Here is a 21,420-nt window from a genome sequence, read left to right on the forward strand (position 1 = left end):
GCAATGGCTTCCTTATGATTAAAGATTCTAAGTGTTTGAATTTTAGGTCAACTGCTGTCGTCTTTTTATGCCTGAAGTTTGAATTTCAGCTATGTCATCTGGTGGTCTGCCGAGTCCATGGGGCCAACATTATAATATTTTCACCAAACCTACTATATATGTAAGATGTGTGATAAACAATTATCATAATTACTCAAAACACATGTATTTCAGTTCAACTGAACTCAAAGATGTTTATCCAACAAGTACATTACTCAGGATCCTGTTTCCCATCATTACAAGACTGCTCTGATGTGGTTTTAAGGGTTATTCAGAAGGTCCTAAGTAGTTTTGCTAGCTGGTAGCACTTAATTGTATCGATAAAAAGTTTACCGGGGTGGGTCACAGCATAGAGCTGAAAGGACCATGAGAGAGAGACTAAGTGGTTTAAGTCAATGATGAGGAAGAGAGAGAAAGAAGAACTGAGGCCCAGAGAAGTTCAACTTGTCCAAGGGTAAATGCATACAGTTCTGAGCAGTACAAAAGAAGATGGACCAGGGACCAGAATTCTATTTCAACTTAAACAGTAAGTAGCCAAGTAACTTGGAAAGGTCTTTTTCTTGTTTGGCATTAGCCTTCTCGCTGACAAAAGTAAAAGATTAGATTTATGGTCTCCTTCAACTCTAAAATTCCAGACCTCACTATTATATATCACACAGTTCCTCACAAAATGAGGTTTAGCCGTTATGAAAACGTCACACAGTTCTGTTTTTTCCTTGTAGCAAGAATAAGAGTTTGAGGCACAATTCATGAATAACTACTACACTTTGGGGTGCCTGGGTGGCTCAGCTGGTTAAGCATCCAACTTCAGCTCAGGTCATGATCTCACAGTTTCGTGAGTTCAAGCCCTGCATCGGGCTCTGTGCCGACAGCTTGGAGCCTGAAGCCTGCCTCAGATTCTGTGTCTCTCCCTCTCTCTCTTGCCTTTCTCCTGCTCGTGCTCTCTCAAAAATAAACAAACATAAAAAAATTTTTTTTTAATTACTAAATATCTGGTAATAACATTGCAGGGATGCAACCTAAATATTTATACACAAAGGCATTTATTACCAAAATGGTTCTAAAGGGGGAAAGGTAACTGCAAGCAACCTAGATGTGCAGTAGAGGACTAGACACATAAGACTGCAGCAGGGACAAAAATACTACACAGAGATTACAAATGGTATAAATACAGTTAATGGCAAGACAATCTGCAAAACTCTACAAAATTACCTTTGTCACTTTTTAATTAAGTTAGGACATGGGACAATGTCTACTAAACTTGATGGCAAATTTAACAGTGTTATCTCTGAATGGCAAAATAACAAGAAATTCCACTGTCTCACTGCTTCATCAGTCATTTCTTTTCCCAAAATCTTCTATTTACATAATTTTCATAAAGATAAATTTCCTCCCCCTTAGCCATCAGTCATATTATTTCAAAAACTCCTTCAAATGGATGTAAAGCATCTGCAATGACAGCTTCAAACTATAGACTGTATTCCTATTCTCTAACAAACAAATAAACATCAGAAATAAGAACCCTAGGAGCACCTGGGTGGTCAGTCGGTTAAGCATCCGACTCTTGATTTTGGTTCAGGTCATGATCTCGAGGTTCTTGAGTTCACACCCACATCAGGCTCTGTGCTGACAGTGCAGAGCCTGCTTGGGATCCTGTGTGTGTCTCTCTCTGCTCCTCCCCTGCTCCTGCTCTCTATCTCAACAACAACAACCAAACAAAACAAACAAAAACTTTTAAAAAATCCTAAAGAAAAGAAAGCATAAGAACTAAATGCCTACAAATTCTGAAGGGTTATTTTTTTTGTCACACATTACAAACCTTCGAATGAGTAAGGTCTGTCCTTGACTGTGTTATCTAAGTGTCCCCAGAACACAGAGGAAATAGGTGATCTAGAGACCCAGATCTAGAGATCTTAGAGCTTGTCTTGCTCTAAGAAACAGTACTAAAATATGTACTTCTGTTTTTAATGGTTCTTTAAAAGTTTTCCTCATTTTTTACCCATTTTAAAAATTATTTTAACGAATCAGTAAAGACTTAAGATTAAAACAAATATATATATCTCCTAGTAATGTATTAATTATTAACCTTCATTTTTCTTAGCCAGAAGGTGGCAGAGATTTCCATGTTAAATTTTTAGAGACATAGCCTTACTGAAGAATCCTCTTAAAAGTGGCAACCATAGAGGTTTCAGTAATAAAGAGGCAGTCACAGACCTTTTTCAACTAGGATGCGAATTCCTGAGTGTCGGTGGCCAGTTCTGTTTTGGAGGCATTCTGTTGGTTTTTCTCAACAGCCTCATTAGCTAAGGATTGTAATTATTCCCCCTTTACAAGATGGGGGTGAGCTCAAACAGATTAATCTGACCAGAGTCACAGCGAGAAAAGTGGTGGCGCAGAGTCCATTCTATGGAACTGGACTCCGGAATATATCCTCTTAGCCTCTGTGCTCTACTCATACCACATAAGCACATCCCAGTTATGTGGACTCTGAGTAACAGATGATAAGGAATGAAGTCAAATGAGATTATCAATTCAGCTCTGATTACCTGAAGGTGTGAGCTCAGATGGTTGCCAAGGAAAGGCTGTGGAGAAATCATGCCAGGCTAGTGTAAGCAGCAGACAGTCATGCTAGAGCCGAGAGAGCAGGTGTCCAAGGTTCAGTGGGGCCAGTCCTAGAGGGACCAACCTTCCCCAGCTCAAACCACTTCAAGCTACTCTAGAAGCAACCCAGAACCAGAGGGCTGAATGGGAGGTCCTGTTTACTGGGTGCCTATGTGCCAGGCCATTTGATGAGACCATTTTCTGTAAGTATGATGTGTATATGCATGAATATATTTGGTTTTTGTCAATTCTCATGTTGCAGCTGAGAAAACTAAAGATCAGAGAAGGTTATAGTCAGAGTCCTGTGACCCCAGAATCCATACTTTCTCCATTATATCCAATGTCTCTCAAATAAAATTCTCACAGAGCGAGAATGTACTCCACATCTTTTTTCAAAACTTACTAAAGAAGTTCAATAGACAATCTTCACAGCATTGCTTCACAAAATTGGTTTTGTCCATTTTTTAAAACTATTAACTTTCTCTAAATACACAATTGTTTTCTAATTCTCTTTGATTTCAGGAATTCCTGATGGGGAGAAAACCCAGTATCTTATAAAGAAACTCAACTTGGTCAGGAATTAAAATCAGGTGATCCCCTTCCATTACTTTTATCTCAGGGAGGCCCATCCTTGAGATCAAGGACTTTGCCTTTATTCATTCCTATCTTTTGGTCAATAGCTGGTAATAAATGTTACCTGATTAACTATTAGAATAAGGGATATGATGACTACTTCCCTCATTGAACTGCCCAATTTATTTGTTTAGGTTACCTAACTACCTACATTAGAAATTCCTAAACGTTTTTTCCTCCCTCCTTGGGATCAACAGGACCCTGCCAATTTCTAACAACCACTACAAAGTGCCTTTAGATTAAAAAAAATGTCTCCACATTCACATTGCTGTCACGTTGAGATTAATGTCCACAGTACTTCTGCTTTGACTAGCCAGTCTACACTTCTTGTGCTTGTACTCTTAAGAAGTTGGAATTTTTTTAAGGGGGAGGGGAGTGCTAAATGTCAACCTGTCTCTACTTAAGGTCCTTCTATGTCTCTTCAAAGCTATGTAAGTTAAGTCTCCTTATAAGTAAGTAACTGTTGGGGCACCTGGGTGGCTCAGTTGGTTAAGTGTCCAACTCTCAATTTTGGATCAAGTCATGATCTCACAGATAGTGAGATAAAGCCCTGCGATGGGCTCTGCACTGACAGTGTGGAGCCTGCTTACGATTCTGTCTCTGTCTCTCTCTGTCTCTCTGATCCTCTCTCATTTGTGCTCTCTCTCAAAACAAACATTAAAAAAAAAAAATAAGTATTAAGTATTTCCGCCTTTACCTAGCCTCACATAAGTTTTCAAATAAGACAACTAGGAAAGGCCTCTATCTCTGAATATCCTTAGATTTAGATGTTATCTCATATATTCTGTGTAACAGAGAGATGACTCTACCAAGTATTCATTACAGATCTTTGTAAAGACTGAAGTATAGAAGACAAAATGGAGCTTCTGCGTTCTTACTGCCCTCACTTTGATACCCCAATCTACTTTCCCGTTTTTCCCATAACATGATTTGGTTGAAGAAAAAGTTTGTTTTACAACTTGCATCATAATTCCTATAATATCCAAACACCTTCTATGAACTTGAATCTTTTCAAACGAAGGAAGGATACAAACAGAAGAATAATATACCTTTAAACATATCCAAAGTTTCATTATTAAAACGTTAAAGGTGAATCCCCTAGATCAGCAAAGTCTGATGAAGCCCCATGTTAGGGAGAATAAAGGGAAATGGACTTTCATAGTGCTGATGAAAATTTAAAGTAGTTCAAACTCTATGAAGGCTAACTTGCCAGCTTCGGTATCCAACAACAAAAAAGTACATACATCCTGACTTAGTAAATTTAACTCCAGGAATTTAACCCTGCGGCGATATTCACATACATGCAAAATGACACGCAAAAAGGGATTCACTATAGCACTGTTCATAACTGCTAAAAACTTAATAAACAACTTAATATCCATTTTGGGACTAAGTCATTCCACATCCATACAGTCAAATCCTAAGGTATCATGTGTGCAAAAAGGAGGAAATATTCACACATCTGTCTTCTGTGTTGTTAGTTACCTCTGAGAAAGGAAACAAAGTAAATGGGGACAATACTGGAAGGAAGATTTGCACTGTATACATCTTTGCACCTTGCAAAATTTTGAACCGTGTTAATATCACCATTTAAAAAAATAAAGCTCCATTTGGGTTATGCAAATTTCCATCTCCCCAGCCCTATCTTTCCTTTCATAGTCCCTCCCTGAGTGGGTACTACTTTTGGTAACCTAGCTCTATTCCCACCCTTGCAGGGGGTTTCATCTTTTCCTTTTAGGGCTCAGGGTCAGCCAGCATGGTCTTTCCTCTCACCTTTCCACACAGAGACAACAGGCGGTCTGTTCTTGCCTGTACTTTATCTGGAGGTGGTTAAGACTTCCATGGTCTATTGACACTCAGCACTTGCATGCCATTCCTAGGCATGTTTGTGCTCTGAGTAGCTCTATCCAAGGCAGTGTGTGTGGCATCCTCACCTTCTTTTCTCTAGTGCTCAGCCAGTTCATTAGATCACTCCCAAGCCTACAGAATTATCTTTTCCTAGGGGAGATTTTTTGATCTGCAAAGTTTTGCCTCTCTCAATTGCACTGGAATATGTTTTTCAAATCAAAAAGCAAATTACATTGATCCAATGTCTGCATGCTCCTAAATTATAATTGTCATCAATAAAAAAAAAATCAGTGACCAAGAAAACTTAACATTTAACACCGGTGGTAGTTTAACACACGATCAACTTACCCGCTTTACATAAAATAGCAATGTTATGTATCATATCAATAAGAACAACAAGTCTTTACGTAATTTGGCAAGGATACCCAGGCCCAGAGCTTTTTGCAAATAGGATGTAATGCAGCGTCATACAATACCACTCTATTATTGGCATTAAAGACATATGAAAAATGTAGTAAAACTTTACTAATACAGATTCTTATTAGACATTCAAATTTAAAAAGAATTGCAGGGTCAAACTGTGCAAAATAAAATTTATTTCTGCTACCCAACAGCCCAAAATGTAAGCACTAAACTTAACCTAGTTATTACGTATAGATTAAAAGTTTCAAACTGCTTACTGTCTAGCTTGGTCCTTACTGGAATAGGTTACATTTACGACTGCAGTTTCCGAGTCAGTGTTCACTAGAGGAAGAGAAAAGTGAAGAAAAAAAAGTTAGTTTTCTTTCTATTTCCTTCCTTTTAAAAATTTGAACGCAATTGAGAAGACATGTACCTTGCTCACAGCTTTCCACCACTCCATACTGGACTAGTAAACTATCCAGCACCTATCAGGAGGGGGAGAAAAAATTACAAATTTTCAATTTCCCAAGTTATTAACAAGGGCAGAAATAGGTTTTAAAATCACAAAGTAACTGTGATGGAAAAGAGCCAAAAAACAAAAAGAAATTAACTGGGGTTTTGGGACTAAAGAAGCAAGGGAAGGGCACCATACAAAGTTCGTAGAGGGCTTCTCTCTCCTGCCTACTTCCAGATCCCTGACTTTAACCTCATTTCCTTTGGCGAAACAACAAGTTAAGTGGCTCAGCAAGGTGTTCAAAGCCTGATTCCTGAGGCTGGAGAATAAAGAAGCATGTAATTCTCATACATTTATCAACACATCATCATTTGAGACAAGGCCCCAAGTAAAATGTTCCTTTTCAAAGAACTTCCTTTTACAGCTACTATGGGCACATCAGAACAGACTACTCTCAAGGCAGACTAGTAGTATGAAGAGAATAGTTGATATTCTACCTGTCTTAAAGATTAACCTAAATGACCTGAAATTAATTTAACACTGTTGGAAAATGTACAATTTGAAACTATGTTTTGACCATTTTTCCTGTAGTTGCATTATTCTGAGCATGTTATTCTAAAGAGAAGCTGTTAAAACAGTAACTAAATTCTTTTATAGTATAAAATGTAGATGTACATCTCATTGTCTCATCAGTATAAACCAAATTTGACTGTCCTTAGCTTCCAAGAACTGTAAAAAGTCTTTCTTGAAAAGTAAAACAAGTTTTTATTAATTTATAGTGAACCACTTATCAGTTTAATTGCAAAATTAAAGGACAGCCCCTTCAGAATGTTTTCTGCCTCCAAGAACATAGTAAACCAGTGAGAAACACATTAAATAAATTTTTATGTTAATTCCCAACTTTATGCAATTTCTTCTAAACAAACGTTCATCTCATGTGGTATCTTTCAGGCATTTATTTTGTCTACAGATTCCAGTTTGAAATTTATAGCAAGGTTTGTCTAGGGGTGAGCTTTAATTTTTTTCCCCCATTTTAAAATAGGGTAAATACTTATTTGTTAATGGAATAGTTACCTATTTTTATACTGCATGTGGTGAATTTTGATGTGGTGAATTCCCTTTGAGTGGGGCCTATCACAGAAGCACACTAATCTTTGCCTCTAATTATAGCTATTGTTAAGTCATAAAGCTCAATATTTTATTTTTAATTCAGATTACTTAGCTGACTACATAAATTTTCATTTGCTGGGTCTTGGCCACTAAAATGTACAGTCTGCATCAACAGGGATTTTTTTGTACTATCCCTAGTGCCTAGAATGTACAGGCACAAAAAGATATTTAAATAGCTCATAAGTGAAGTGAACACTTACCCAGAGGAAATCCTAGTATAGCTTATTAGAAACAATACTCTTTATAATAGTGCTTACGTGGTTTACAGGTGAATTTCCTGTGCATGTAGTATTGATCACCGACTATTTTATAAAGGCCAAAAAACAGGACACCTCTCACAATGCCATCCAAAGAGGTAATAAGCAGCATATAATGCCTTTGAAAACATTTTTTAAGGCAACCTACTTATAATTTTAAATCACAAATTTTTCAATACCAAAAAAATTATGGTACGTAAGTTAACAGAATTCTAACAAGGCACTTTAATTCATTCCATCTTAAGTAAAGCAGCAGGAAAGGTAAATCCAGTATTTAAGATTTAGCTTTTAAGTGGAAGGCACTCTAATAGAGATTTATAGTAACTTGGGTATGTTAAAGGGCATGGTTGAAGGTGGAGATGGTGGTGGTAGTGATACAGAAGGGGTGTAGGCCTTAGGAGTGAATGCCAGTTTAATGTTAATTTAAATAAACATCATTCTTAATTCTTTCTAAAAACAATTTGTTCAGTAATACATTAGTCTCCACATAGTTTAGCTTATACCACCTTAACTTGTACTACTATACATATATATACATACATATATTTATATTTAAATATAGAATATATACATATACACAGGCATAAAATAAATACTTTTTTTTTACTTACAAAAATCAAAGAAATAGACCTCAAAATTTTCAATGCATATATTGTAGAAAGCGTAATATGTTCAAAACAAAATTGCTTGGGGGCACCTGGCTGGCTCAGTTGGTAGAACATGCAACTGATTTCGGGGTCATAAGTTCGAGCCCCAGGTTGGCTGTGGAGTTTACTAAAGAAAAAAAAAGAAGAAGAAAGAAAAAAAAACACCAAAATTGCTTGTAGTTGCACCTTCTATTGCTATAATAAATGCTACTGGTTGTCAACGATGTGTTAAAATGTGTAACATCTCTATCAAAGTAATTAGGAACTACAATCTAAAACTAGTGAACTTTATTATATGTAAGTTATAATAAAATTAGTGAATTTTATTGTATGTAAATTATACTTAAATAAACCTGACTCTAAAAACCAAAAAAAAAAAAAAAAAAAACCCAAAAAACAAAAAACTCTAATCCTTCAAAACAAAACAAAACAAAACAAAACAAAACAAAACAAAATCAATCAGAGGTGCCTGGGTGGCTCAGTCAGTTAAGTGGTTAACTCTTGGCTCAGGGCTTCGTGGGTTCAAGTCCCGCATCTAGCAGCTCCCACACTGGCTCTCTCCCTCTCTCTTTCTGCCCCTTCCCCAATCACACTGTCTCTGTTTCTCTCAAAATAAATAAATAAACTTAAACAAAACAAAAAACCCAGGCCCAACATCAATAATTAAGAAGTACTAGTTGAGAAACAACAACACAACCTGTAGTTGGATTTCAATGGGTCTTTGTTGTTTTAATTCAAAGCTTTATACACAAATTTGGGGGCTAATCACAAGTGAGAGATGGAGGAAGGACTGTTAATAGCCCAATCAGATTTCCAAATCCCAAAAGGGTTTCCATCCCCCAAGTGATTAGGCAGTGCTATAGCAACCTGTTTCCCTTCAGTCTATTAGTTAGTCATTTATTTGAATGTGCTATGTCAAGCAGGACTACTGAATTCGATCATGCCAGTTCAACCCACTGGAAGAGTAAATACAACTTACCCTTGATAAGTTCTGACATTTTGATTCACCCTGCATTAACTAGGAAGACAGACATTCCAGTTATCTGTCACTGAAACCACCCACCCCCTAGGTCTGGTCTCCTCTCAGGTGTTAGAACATCTTGTATTTTCTACCTCTCCCATCTATTTTGGCTACAAATGTTTTAAATTAAACAGCCTTGTCTAAAGGTAAAAAATAAAATAAAAACTTCCATTGCCCATTTCCAACATTTCCACAAATCTCTTAAATTCCCAGTCCTAAATGAAATTATTTTACTCAAGCCAGAAAGGAAACATTTCTGCTTCAGTAAGTTTTAAATTCCAACTGGAGGGGAAAGAAGGCATCAAAACAAAGCCCCAGAGAAAATGTCTTAGTGGAATGTCCCTTTTTTATATATTTAGGACTTAAAGTTAAATCTCAAATATTCAGCCTTTTTAAAAAAAGTTCCTCCAAATGCAGAAATAGAATCTCATGATAAATGCAAAGATTAGCACTGTCCCTTCACACAGCTGCAGAGAATTAAGATCATTCACAATTGTGTAGGGTGGAAACAATCTAAACGCTCATCACCTAATGAATGGATAGACAAAATGTAGTACAGCCATACAATGAAATAGTATTTGGCCACAAAATGGAATGAAGTACTGACATATGCTACAACATGAATGAACATTGAAAACATTATGTTAAGTAAAAGAAGCCAATAACACACACCCACACACAAAATACGTATTAAGTGATTCCATTACTAGGAAACATCCAGAAAAGGGAAATCTAGGGGCACCTGGTGGCTCAGTTGGTTAAGTGCCCAACTCTTGGTTTCGTTCAAGTCATGATCTCACAGTTTGTGAGATTGAGCCCCATGTCAGGCTCTGGGCTGACAGCATGGAGCTTGCTTGGGATTCTTTCTGCCTCTCTCTCTGTCCCTCCAGTGGTCATACTGACTCTGTCTCTCTCAAAAATAAATAAATTTAAAAAAGGGGGGGGGGAATCTATAGAGGCAGAAAGTACATTAGTTGTTGCATAGCGCTGGTGAGTGGGAATGTAGAGGGCGGTAGCAGAAGAGGTTGCTTTTTGAGACAATTAAAAAGGTTTAACATCAACTATGGTGATGGTTGCACTTATCCATTATACTAGAAAACACTGAAAAACACATTTTAAGTGGGTGAACTGTATGTGAATTATATCTCATTAAAGCTGTTAAGCAATAACTAAGATCAGTATTACTAGATAATAGCCTAGGTTTTTTTTTTTTTTTTTTTTTTTTTAGCACTGAAGAACTACTGAAGTGTAATAAACTGCACAAAATTTGATCAGTTTTGCCATTATGTATACTCTCCTGAGACCATCACCATAATCAAGGTAAGTTTCTTCATGCCCCTCTTCAATCTAGTAGGCTGGTCTATTCATACACAGAACACTGAGATAAAGATAGTTGAAAAACGATCTTGTCTCACACATGATCAGACTTCGTCTGCCACAGCAGCACCACATCCACCACCACCACCCTTGCCCCCAACGAAACTAGCTGTGACTCAGCTGATCCCCTATGGGCGTGGAGTAATTCATGCTCTGCAGACAGACCTTCTGCTGACTACTTATTCTTTATACCCGCTGCTCCTGAGGTCCTATCAGCTCTGAACTATCTGAACTGAGAGTCTGACTGGTATCTTACCTCCGGTCCACCACCCCGTGACTATTCTCCTGGTACAAGTTACTACTCTTCAGCGGCTTCAAACTACTGACAGAAACTGTCACAACTTCAACATGGTACAGGAGATCATCAGTGATCTGGTGCTGCCTACCTCTCCCATCATCTTCAATATACTTCCCACACACCTACTGCTCCAGTCACACCCTGAAGACTGAGTAAAGCACCTTCGTTTCCATAGCACCTGAGCTCACCTAATCCTATAAATGAAAGCAGTGTCATTTTATAATCTCTTCACTGATCTTCATTCTCCCACTAGACTAGTCATTATTAACCATAGTGATGTGATCAGTTGTCAGGTGTGTCACAAATAATCTTTTCCTAATGGTTATACTGACTTCCATACTTAAGCTATTTATGATACAACAATAGAATCTAAACCCTCCTTGTTTCGTGTGTTTCAAAAGATGATGGGACAGTGCTGGGTTTACAGTCTAGTGCGCTAACCTCTTCTTTTAAATTGCCTCTAGAAATGCCCCACCACCTTCATTGTGGTTCCTCCACAAAGCTATACTAGCCTTTAAACTTTAGGAGAGGTTCCTGGGTGGCTCAGTCAGTTGAGTATCTGACTCTTGGTTTCAGCTCAGGTCATCATCCCAGGGTCGTGAGATTGAGCCCCATTTATTGGGCTCTGCACTGAGCGTGGAGCCTGCTTAAGATTCTCTCCCCCACCCCTTTGCCCCTCCCCCTGGCCTTGCACACACTCTCTCAAAAAAAAATTTTTTTTCTAAAAAGAAACTTGCAATAAAATTTTTTTTTAAATAAACTTTATAAGGAAAGGGACCATGTCTTTGTTATCTGAGAACTGTGTTTAGCTCAGTGAAGCACAACAAAAACTAAAGGGTTAAAAAAGAAGCCACAAAATAGTTTTTGTCTAAGAGCAAAGGAAACTGATTCCAACTTCCTTTAGAAGTCCATAGTGATTGATATAAGCAAACAAGTATTTATTATGAATTCACATAAAAAAGATAAAGAAGTGTAAAGCCACAGCCATTATAAAAACCAGTTAGGGCCCCTGGGTGGCTCAGTCCTTTGAGCATCTGACTTCAGTTCAGGTGATTATCTCACGGTTCAGGAGTTTGAGCCCCACATCAAGCTTTCTGCTGTCAGCACAGAGCCTGCTTCGAATCCTGTACCCCTTTCTCTCTGCCCCTCCCCCTGCCTCTTAAAAATAAACAGGGACGCCTGGGTGGCTCAGTCAGCTGAGTGTCTGACTTCGGCTCAGGTCAGGATCTCACAGCTGGTGGGTTCAAGCCCCATGTCAGGCTCTGCGCTGACAGCTCGGAGCCTGGAGCCTGCTTCACATTCTGTGTCTCCCTCTCTCTCTGCCCCTCCACCTCTCATGCTCTGTTTCTATCTCAAAAATAAATAAGCATAAAAAAAATTAAAAAAAAAAAAGAAATATTAAAGAGGTGCCTGGGTTGCTCAGTTAAGTGTCTCTTGGTTTCAGCTCAGGTCATGATCTCTTGGCTCGTGAGTTCAAGCCACGCATCAGGCCCGCACTGACAGTGCAGAGCCTGCTGCTTAGGATTGATTGATTGATTCTCTCTCTCTCTCTCTCTCTCTCTCCTCTCTGCCCCTCCCGCACTCTGTCTCTCAAAATAAACTTCAAAATCAATAAACATTTAAAAATGTTAAATTAAAACTCAAAGCAGGTATTTAATGCTCTCTTCCCCTACTACACACCTTCCGAATACATGCACATGCATCCACACTCACACACCAATAAAGCTTCCAAATACCAAAACCAGGCTCAGACTTTGGGGAGGGGTTACCAGAAAGAAGTTATTTTTAACTATTCATTATTCAACAAGAGCAAGGGGGGGAAAAAAAAAAAAACCTCCACAAGATAATCTCTGGGGAGCCAGGCATGTGGAGGTCAAGGGAACTTCCTTCAACTACAGGTCAACAATAACTCATTGCTATTTATGGATAAAATCAATCCAGTAATTTTATTCTTTTATATCATCTATAAGAAGACTACCTACATTAATAAACAAAGAACACCTCTATGTTACAGGTACCCCAAAACGTTTGTAAAATTGGTACAAAATAGATACAAAAAAATTTTAAAGAAATATCCACCTTGAGGGGAGTGGGGCGCCTGTGCAGCTCAGCCAGTTAAGCCCCCAACTCCTGATCTCAGCTCAGGTCATGATCTCATGAAGGTGAGATCGAGCCCTGCGTTGGGTCCCTTGTGGGTGTGGAGCCTGCTTAGGATTCTCTCTCTCTCCCTCTGCCCCTCCTGCACCTGCTCTATTAAAAGAAACAACAACAAAAAGATCCACCTTAATGTAAATTTCCCTAAACTGTTATCATCATACTTATTTGAGTAACAAACCATTTTCTCACATCCAACTCTGTAAGCAAATTTCAACTTCAGAAGGCCAACACACACAGACCCAATCTTCCACAACCTCACAAGTCATGTTGCAAACATCTTTATCACTGATAAAACCCAGAGGGCATCTCTGCCTCCATCATCCCACAAAAACGTCCCAGCATTAGAGGCACACAGAACAAACTCATAACTTTCTAGCCACCCTCAACTTCCGCAAGTTAGATCCCCTAACATGAGGAAGAAACAGTAATTTAGAATTTTATAAAATCATGTGATCAGAGCAACTAAGAGAGACAAGAGGCCAGGTTACCAAAGACACACACAGAGCTCAAAGTCAGAGAAGACAAGCCCTCAGGAGCTCCTACCGGGCTGGACTTTATGATTGGGCATCTATGCCCAAACCCAATGCTGTGTTCACTTCTCCTGTTACTACCTTTTAGAGTCAATGGTGACCCCGTCTAGAGCTACAAATACCAGAAACCTTGCTTTAAAGCCTCGAAAATTTCACCTCATCCCCAAGAAGCTCATCAGTAAAAGTCCACCTACACATTGCTCTGGGCCTGCATGCTGCTCTCTTCTGCCACGCTAGACCAAGCCTCCATGACCTACTTCTCTGCACTACTGTAGAATGCTCCAAGATCGTCTCTCCATACTCATTTCTGATTTCAATGGTTTGTTCTCAAACAGTGAGGCTTGTATTGTCAGTGTGCTAGCCACTGACTACATGTGGCTACTGGGCACTTGAAAAGTGGATTAGCCACATTTGATTAGTACAAAATACATAATATTTCAATTTTTTAAATAATTGATTACATGTTAAAATTATAATGTTTCAGATATATTAAAATACTATGAAAGTTAATATTCACCTGTTTTCCTTTTTACTTTCTCAACACGGCAATTAGAAAATTTTAAATTGCGTAAGTGGTCTGCATTTTCTTTCTACTGGACTGTACTACCCTAAACTGATTTTTAAAAGTTGAGCTAATCAACTTACACCCTACTATTAACTCTAAGAGCTTCCCTTTGTATTGGGGAAAGGATCCAAAATCCCTAACAAGTACCCTGAAGGCCCTGTGTGACATGCTCATCATCTAATGCCACTCTCTCCAACTACACTGGCCTTCTTTCAGTAATGAATTATGGCTGATAACATTTGGGTGCTTTCCAGTAGAAGCACTGTCTTAAATATTTTATCTATTTTAACTCATCTCATTCCACAAAATCCCATAAGGGAACATCCCATTTAATAGATGCGTTAATTATGACAAGGGGAAGTTAACAGTGTTTCAACTTGGGTAGTCAAGTGATAGACAAATGATTTAAAACCCCCACTGTCAGATTCCAGAGCCCACATTGTTAACCACTTGGTCAACTACATTGCCTCATTTTCCCCACACAAAATAAAATATAGTGACACATACTGAAGCCAGTTCAATCCTTTCAATGCTGGAAGATGAAAATCAGCCTTTGATACAAAAGACCTTTATCAACCCCAAGGGTCAACAAGACTACATAGCCCTCGTTCCAAGTGCTAAATACTGTATTTCTATATATCTCAATCAGATTAAAGTATTAACCAGCATTAATTTGTTCTACATTTTATTACCAGCAATACTTGTAAAACACTCCAAATAATATAAAGTTAGGGTCCCTTTTGACCACCTGCTTCTAAACCAGTTACTTCCCCCAAACATTTAAGGAAATCACTTTCAGTCTGATGCGTCTCTCCAAATGTTTTTACAAGTATGTGTCACATGAAAAGATGCTCAATGCCACCAATCATTAAGGGAATGTAAATGAAAGCCATAGTAAGATTGCTTCACACCCATTAGAATGGGTATCTTTTTTTTTTTTTTTTTTTTTAAGGAAAATAACAGAGGTCTTGGCAAGGATGTGAAAAAATTGGAATTCTCATACTTTGTTGGGAGAAACGTGAAATAGTGCATCCTCTATGGAAAACACTATGGCAGTTCCTCAAAAAATATTAAAAACAGAATTACCACACGATCCAACAATTCCACTTCTGGATATATACCCAGAAGAATTGACAGCAGGTACCCAAAGAGCTATTTGTACACCTATGTTCCTAACAAGCATTGTTCACAATTGCTGAAAGGGAGAAGCAACCCCAGTGGATAATGTAGGGTTTACATACAAATGGAGTACTTATTAGTGAACCATAAGAAGAAATTAATACAGACACCTGCTATAGTATGGATAAACCATGGAAACATTACCCTAAGTGCAAGTTGAGCCAGACATAAAAGGTAACATATTTATACAACTCCATTTATCAAAATAGGTATATCCATAGAGATATATCCAGTGTTTTCCAGGGGTTGAGAGAAAGGAGAAATGGAGTGACTGCTTACAGGTAGGGAGGGTATTCTTTCTGGAGTGATGAAAATGCTCTGGAATTTGCGGTGATGGCTGTACAGTCTTGTCAATATGCAGAAACCCACTGAATTACACACTCTAAAATGATTACTTTCATAATTCTGTCAATGGTAGCTCAAGTTTTGTTTTTTAAATATTTATTTGAGAGAGAGAGCACAAGCCGGGGAGGAGCAGAAAGAGAGAAAGACACAGAATCAGAAGCAAACTCCAGGCTCTGAGCTGTCAGCCCAAAGCCCAATGTGGGGCTTGAACTCATGAGCTGTGAGTTCATGATCTGAGCCGAAGTCAGACGCCCAACCCACTGAGCCACCTGGGCACCCCTCGAGTTTTTTTCTAAGTATGTGTGGATGCTTAGTCACACGTCCACCCATAGAAGAGAATTGTTTTAAGTTAATTTTCATAAAATATATTACTGTTCTAAACACTTTACATATATTTTCTCAATTACTCCTCACAGTGTAGCTATTTTCCACATTATGAAGATGAATAAACTGAGGCAGATTTTAAGTAACTTAAAGTAGGACATTACTGATCTTGCTTTTTTTCCCTCTCATCTGTCATCTCAGTGGTCAGTCTATGTTGGTAAAGACAAAATTAGCTTATTCTTTTTAACTGCTGCATGGATTTCCACAGTACAGGCTATTAACCTGCTGTCTTTTCTTCAGTCCCCTCAATCACAGCAGCCTCCAAACCTTGAACACTAAGCTATATGTGGCCTACCCCAACATGCCACAGAGTCTGGAGAGAGTCCAGCAGAAAACTAAGACAGCAGTGACTGCCTGGTTATCCTGCCAGGCCTCAGCCCCCAGCTCTCCAAACAAACATAGAAAGAAGTAAGTAAACACAAGTCTCAATAACTCACTAATTTACTCCTTGAGCAGAAAGGTAGGATTACTCCAAACAGCTACAAATTACTAGAGGGAAAAAGAGGGCAGTTCTAAATCCTCATTACAATTCCAACATTATCATGGGTGAAGGCACTAAAGGGGTGCCTGGGTAGCTCAGTTGGTTAAGCATCCAATTCTTGGTTTTGGCTCAGGTCATGATCTCATGGCTCATGAAATCAAACCCCAGCATCGAGCTCTGTGCTGACAGTGTGGAACCTGCTTGGGATTCTCTCTGCCTCTCTCCCTTTCTTGTGTGTGCATGCTCTCTCTCTCAAAATAAACTTAAAAAAAAAAAAAAAAAAAAAAGAGGCGCAACTGGGTGGCTCAGTCAGTTAAGCATCCAACTTCAGCTCGGGTCATGATCTCGTGATTTGTGGGTTTGGGTCCCAGGTTGGGTTTTGTGCTGACTCCAGCTCAGAGACTGGAGTCTGCTTTGGATTCTGTGTCTCCCTCTCTCTCCCCTCCCCCACTTGCACTCTCTCTCAAAAACAAACATTAAAAACAATAATAAAAAAGAAAAAGGGGAAAAAAGTGACTCATCTCATGAGGTGAAAAATACCCAAGATTACAGTGGCCTCCAAAAGTGGTAGATCATCCCAGATGCTGGCATTTTATCCACTGCCCCTATTTAAAGTTTCTTTTAAAATGAAAAATAAAAACAGCTGGAGTAGAAAAAAGAGGTTGGTTCCAAAGTCAATACTGATAAAGACTATTTCCCCTAAGAATTAGTCCTTCAGATATGCATTAGTTATTCTACTGGGTTCTATGGGGCCTTACAATAAAATACCTGCAATTGATAAATGGATAAACAATATATAGTATAATCATACACTAGAATATTGTCTGGCCATAAAAAGGAATGAAGTACATACTACAACATGGATACACCTTCATAATGTTAAGTGAAAAAGACCCTATAATAATTCCTTTTATATAAGGTCTCCAGAACAGGCAAATCTATAGAGACAAAGTAGAAAAGTGGTTGCTAAGGGCTGGAAGAGGCTGCCAAGGAAAGAAGGTCAGTCACTATTAATGGCTATGGAGTTACTTTTTGGAATAATGGAAAATGTTCCAGAATTACACCGTGGTGGTGATGGTTCTTTATACCTCGTGAATATACTAAAAAACACTGAAATATCTGACTTGAAATATGAATTGTATGGGGTAGCTGGGTGGTTCAATCAGTTGAGCACCCAACTGTTGATTTTGGCTCAGGTCACGATGTCATGGTCGTGGGATTGAGCCTCACTGACAGCACAAAGTCTGCTTAGGATTCTCTCCTTCTCCTTCTCTCTCTCTGTCCCTCCCTGACTCATGCACCCTTTCTCTGTCTCGCTCTTTGAAAATAAACTGTAAAAAATATATGAGTTTTACAGTATGTGAATTATAGCTCCATTTTCTTAAAAAGAATGTTTAAGACATAACAGTATAAACTTCTACGTATAACACAATCCAACCATGTTGAAAAATGCCTATCCTACCAGATTGAACTAGGAGTCATTTAACAATATTGTCATTGGGAAGAAAGACTCTTTTTCTTCTTTCCTTCTCTCTTCCCAAATATTGTACAATGAACATGTAATCCTACAATCAAGAAAAAAATGACATCAAACTGGATTATACTGGCCTTTAAATTGTTTAAAAAAAAAAAAAAGTAATGCCAGGAAAATAGTGTTCTCCTGTATCCTTAAGGCTCTCACTTGGAGACAGTTCTAGAGAAACAAATGAACAAAGGGTAGAGCCAAATGCATGAATTATTTGGGCAGAGGAAAGAAAGATCCTTACCATACCAACACATTATAACCGACCCGAACCCTGCTAAGACAGTGCTAGAAGAGAGAAAAAGTGGGGATAGAAGCAGAATCCTTCCCTCCGTTGCTATTTGTTTCCTAGGACAGACATACATTTCCTAAGTTTAGTTGCTTTTCAACAGTGGGGTGGACAAATCATCACAATATTGCCAAGCTATTGAGAAAAGACACCCAAACAAACGTTCATGGGATTTCTTCTTTCTGAAATTTACTGGTCCAGTGGGGCAAGAGTGTCTACGGGGCAAACCGGAGTTTCCCCACACTCACCCATCGTTCTCAGTCACTGGTAGTGTGTATTCAAGATCAAAGCCTAACCTGGAGCCCAGCTATATATTTGCTATACTTAAAAACTGCTAATTAGCTCTTGAGTACTACTTTTGGTCCAAAATTCTATTGCACAAGCTTTTCACCCAGATCTTACCCCTCTGATTGTAACATAATCCTGCTATGTGCCATTTAGAAAATATTTTATTTCCAACTTGGACAACGCCTATTACTGAAGAATTGGGACTAGAAGTGGGTATGCTCAAGTAATTTTAAACCTTTTAATAGTAATGAAGGTATACATTAACAGTAAAGTAAAAGTTAGAAGACAATGTAGTTAATGGCAAGCTTTTTAGGAAATCAAGTTCACCTCTTAGCAGCTCTATTTGCTTGCCAACCAAGTTCATTTAAGATTTTTAAAGATGTTGCAAATAAATAAAATCTCAGTTTGCTAGTCTTCAAACCACTCCTCCCTTAACTGCTTCCATCTCCAACTGCACAGATTCCCAGAGTCCGGTCTAGAGTTTGCCATTCCCAGCACATAGTTGGTGTGGAAACCATACGTTCTTCTGACTTCTACCTGGTCACTTCAAAACATACATCTACTGTATGGAGTTGTTCAATCACTATATTGTACACCTGAAACTAATATAACACTATAAAGAATATAAAACAAAATAAAATTATAAGGGCGACTGGGTGGCTCAGTAAGTTAAACATCCGACTTCAGCTCAGGTCATGATCTTCAAATTTGTGAGTTCGAGCCCCACATTGGGCTGTGCTGACAGCTTAAAGCCTGGAGCCTGCTTCAGATTCTGTGTCTCCCTCTCTCTCTGCCCGTCTCCTGCTCATGCTCTGTCTCTCTCAAAAATAAATAAATATCAAAAAAAATTTTTTAATGCAATAATTAACAAAATATACATTCACATACTTGCCATCCAGATGGTGATGCCATATCTCTATTATTGCTCACAAATGAATCAGTCTGAGTTTATCTAAGAAGCCAAGCCATGGGCAGCTCTCTACATCCTAGCAGCAGGTGGGACTGGAAATCTGAGCAACAATTTCTAAGAAAGACTGGAATAACTTGTTAAGTTCCTCAATTATATAAAGGCTATTTCCATGTATTCAGCCAGGAACACAACAAAAATCCACTATATTACATGAATTTTGAATGTAAAACCCTTGAGTTTACCCAGGGCTCTCAGGGAGAAAAATCCACACAAACTACTGTTTTTATTTACTATTTAGTTCAAGACTATTATCACATACCTCTCTCCAACCTCACCTCTCACCCATTCCCAACTACAGGCTGTCCCTAACTCACAATGATTAGATTTATGATTTTCCAACTTTACCAAGGTGCAGAAGTGATATGCATTTAGTAGGAAGTGTAGTTGGCATTTTTAATTTTGATCTTTTCCTGGGCTAGTGATATGTGGTAGGACAGACACTCTTTTGTGATGCTGGGCAGCAGCAGCACAGGCGGCCTCATGATCAAGAGGGTAAACAACTGATGGACTTCAAACTATTCTGTTTTTCAGGGGTGGCTCAGTCAGTTAAGCATCTGACTCTTGATCTCGGCTCAGGTCATGATCTCACAGTTTGTGAGCTCAAGCCCCATGTCAGGCTTTGCACTGACAGCACAGAGCCTGCTTAGCATTCTGTCTGTCCCTCTCTCTGCCCCTTCCCCTCCTTGCTCTCTCTCAAAATAAATAAACTTTAAAAATTCTATTTTTAACTTTCAGCATAGTATTCAATAAATTACATGAGGTATTCAACACTTTATTATGACACAGGTTTTGTGTTAGATGGTTATGCCCAACTGTAGGCTAATGTTAAGTGTTCTAACACATTTAAGGTAGGCTAGGCTATGCTATCGTGTTTGGTAGGTTAGGTGTATTTTTCTTTTAAGTCTATGTATTATTGTTTGAGAGAGAGAGAAAGAGAGAGAGAGAGAGAGAGAGAGAGAGAGAGAGAGCGAGCGCGAGAGCGAGCGCGAGAGCACGCGCGCGAGCAGGGGAGGGGCAGAGAGAGCTGCTGACAGCGGCAAGCCTGATGCAGGACTCGAACTCACGGCCATGCATGACCTGAGCCAAAGTTGGCCACTCAACCGATTGAACCACCAGGCACCCCAGCATGTTAGGTGTATTAAATGCATTTTTGACTCACGATATTCTCAATTTATGATGGGTTTACTCCCACATAATCCCATTGTAAACTGAACAAGATCTGTAATTGCTTAATAACCACTTTTAAAATGAAGCACATTTTAGATCGTATTACCTGCTAGATTGCTATTCCTGATCACCCATAGTCTTGGTTAGCTCCCTGTACTATGTGTAGAATTTAAAAATTCAAGTCCACCAGTATCTGTGAATGTGGTTCTAACGCAATGAGCAGCATCCTTATAAGAGGGAAATTTGGACACAGGGAAAACACAATGTGACCATCTAGGCAGAGACTGGAGTGATACATCTACAAGCCAAACATACCAAAGACTACTGGCAACCACAAGAAGTGAGGAGAGAGGCTTGCCAGCAGCTTGATTTCAGACTGCTTGCCTCCAGAAGTGTGAGAGAATAGATTTGTTGTTCTAATTCTCACAGTTTGTGTGAATTTGTTATGGCAGCCCTATGAACCCTAGTACACGTGTCCTCACCCCATCCACCATAGTAAGCACCTTGTATTTAATCCTAGGGCTTGTCTTTTCTATTCATAGGAAAGTATAGAAGAGAACAGAATGGCCATCCGTCTGTCTACGTCAGAATTAGACTCTACCTCACTGTTAGATCTACAGTAGGCCTCAGCACACAGTCACAGACTGGAAATCCAGCATGGCAACGGTGATCCCATTCTCACTGGCAGCTCTATGTTCACATGCTATAATTAGCAGCAAACATTCTTTTGATTCTCTGCATACATTAGCTCATTTAATCATCCAGACAACCTTTGGAAGTAGATATTAAACCTGTT

At 38.8% G+C, this 21,420-nt stretch overlaps 1 protein-coding gene and 1 long non-coding RNA gene across 9 annotated transcripts in view; one reads left to right on the forward strand and one right to left on the reverse strand.

The window, feature by feature from the left end:
* Nucleotides 1-21,420, reverse strand: part of IGF2BP3 (insulin like growth factor 2 mRNA binding protein 3) — a 151,797-nt gene that overhangs the window by 39,843 nt on the left and 90,534 nt on the right. For 4 of the 7 annotated variants that reach the window (XM_003982846.5, XM_045052496.1, XM_045052497.1 and 1 more), the window contains exons 4-5: nt 5,957-6,008; nt 5,802-5,865 (exon numbers count right to left, since the gene is read on the reverse strand). The exons of 2 other annotated variants lie outside the window; for them this stretch is intronic. In XM_003982846.5, the coding sequence (XP_003982895.1) occupies nt 5,802-5,865; nt 5,957-6,008 (116 nt within the window). Of the gene's footprint in view, nt 1-5,801; nt 5,866-5,956; nt 6,009-8,015; nt 8,142-21,420 lie in introns of those variants that run through there. One more of the 7 variants, XM_045052495.1, reaches the window with a different exon arrangement.
* The window catches only part of LOC111559515, a 35,832-nt gene that overhangs the window by 11,455 nt on the left and 2,957 nt on the right, over nt 1-21,420 (forward strand). The window contains exons 2-3 of one of the 2 annotated variants that reach the window (XR_002740520.2): nt 10,301-10,392; nt 16,148-16,315. This is a non-coding gene — a long non-coding RNA (uncharacterized LOC111559515). Of the gene's footprint in view, nt 1-10,300; nt 10,393-13,522; nt 13,927-16,147; nt 16,316-21,420 lie in introns of those variants that run through there. The other variant, XR_002740519.2, reaches the window with a different exon arrangement.

This window comes from Felis catus, chromosome A2, assembly GCF_018350175.1.
Source record: "Felis catus isolate Fca126 chromosome A2, F.catus_Fca126_mat1.0, whole genome shotgun sequence".
NCBI classification, from domain to species: Eukaryota; Metazoa; Chordata; class Mammalia; order Carnivora; family Felidae; genus Felis; species Felis catus.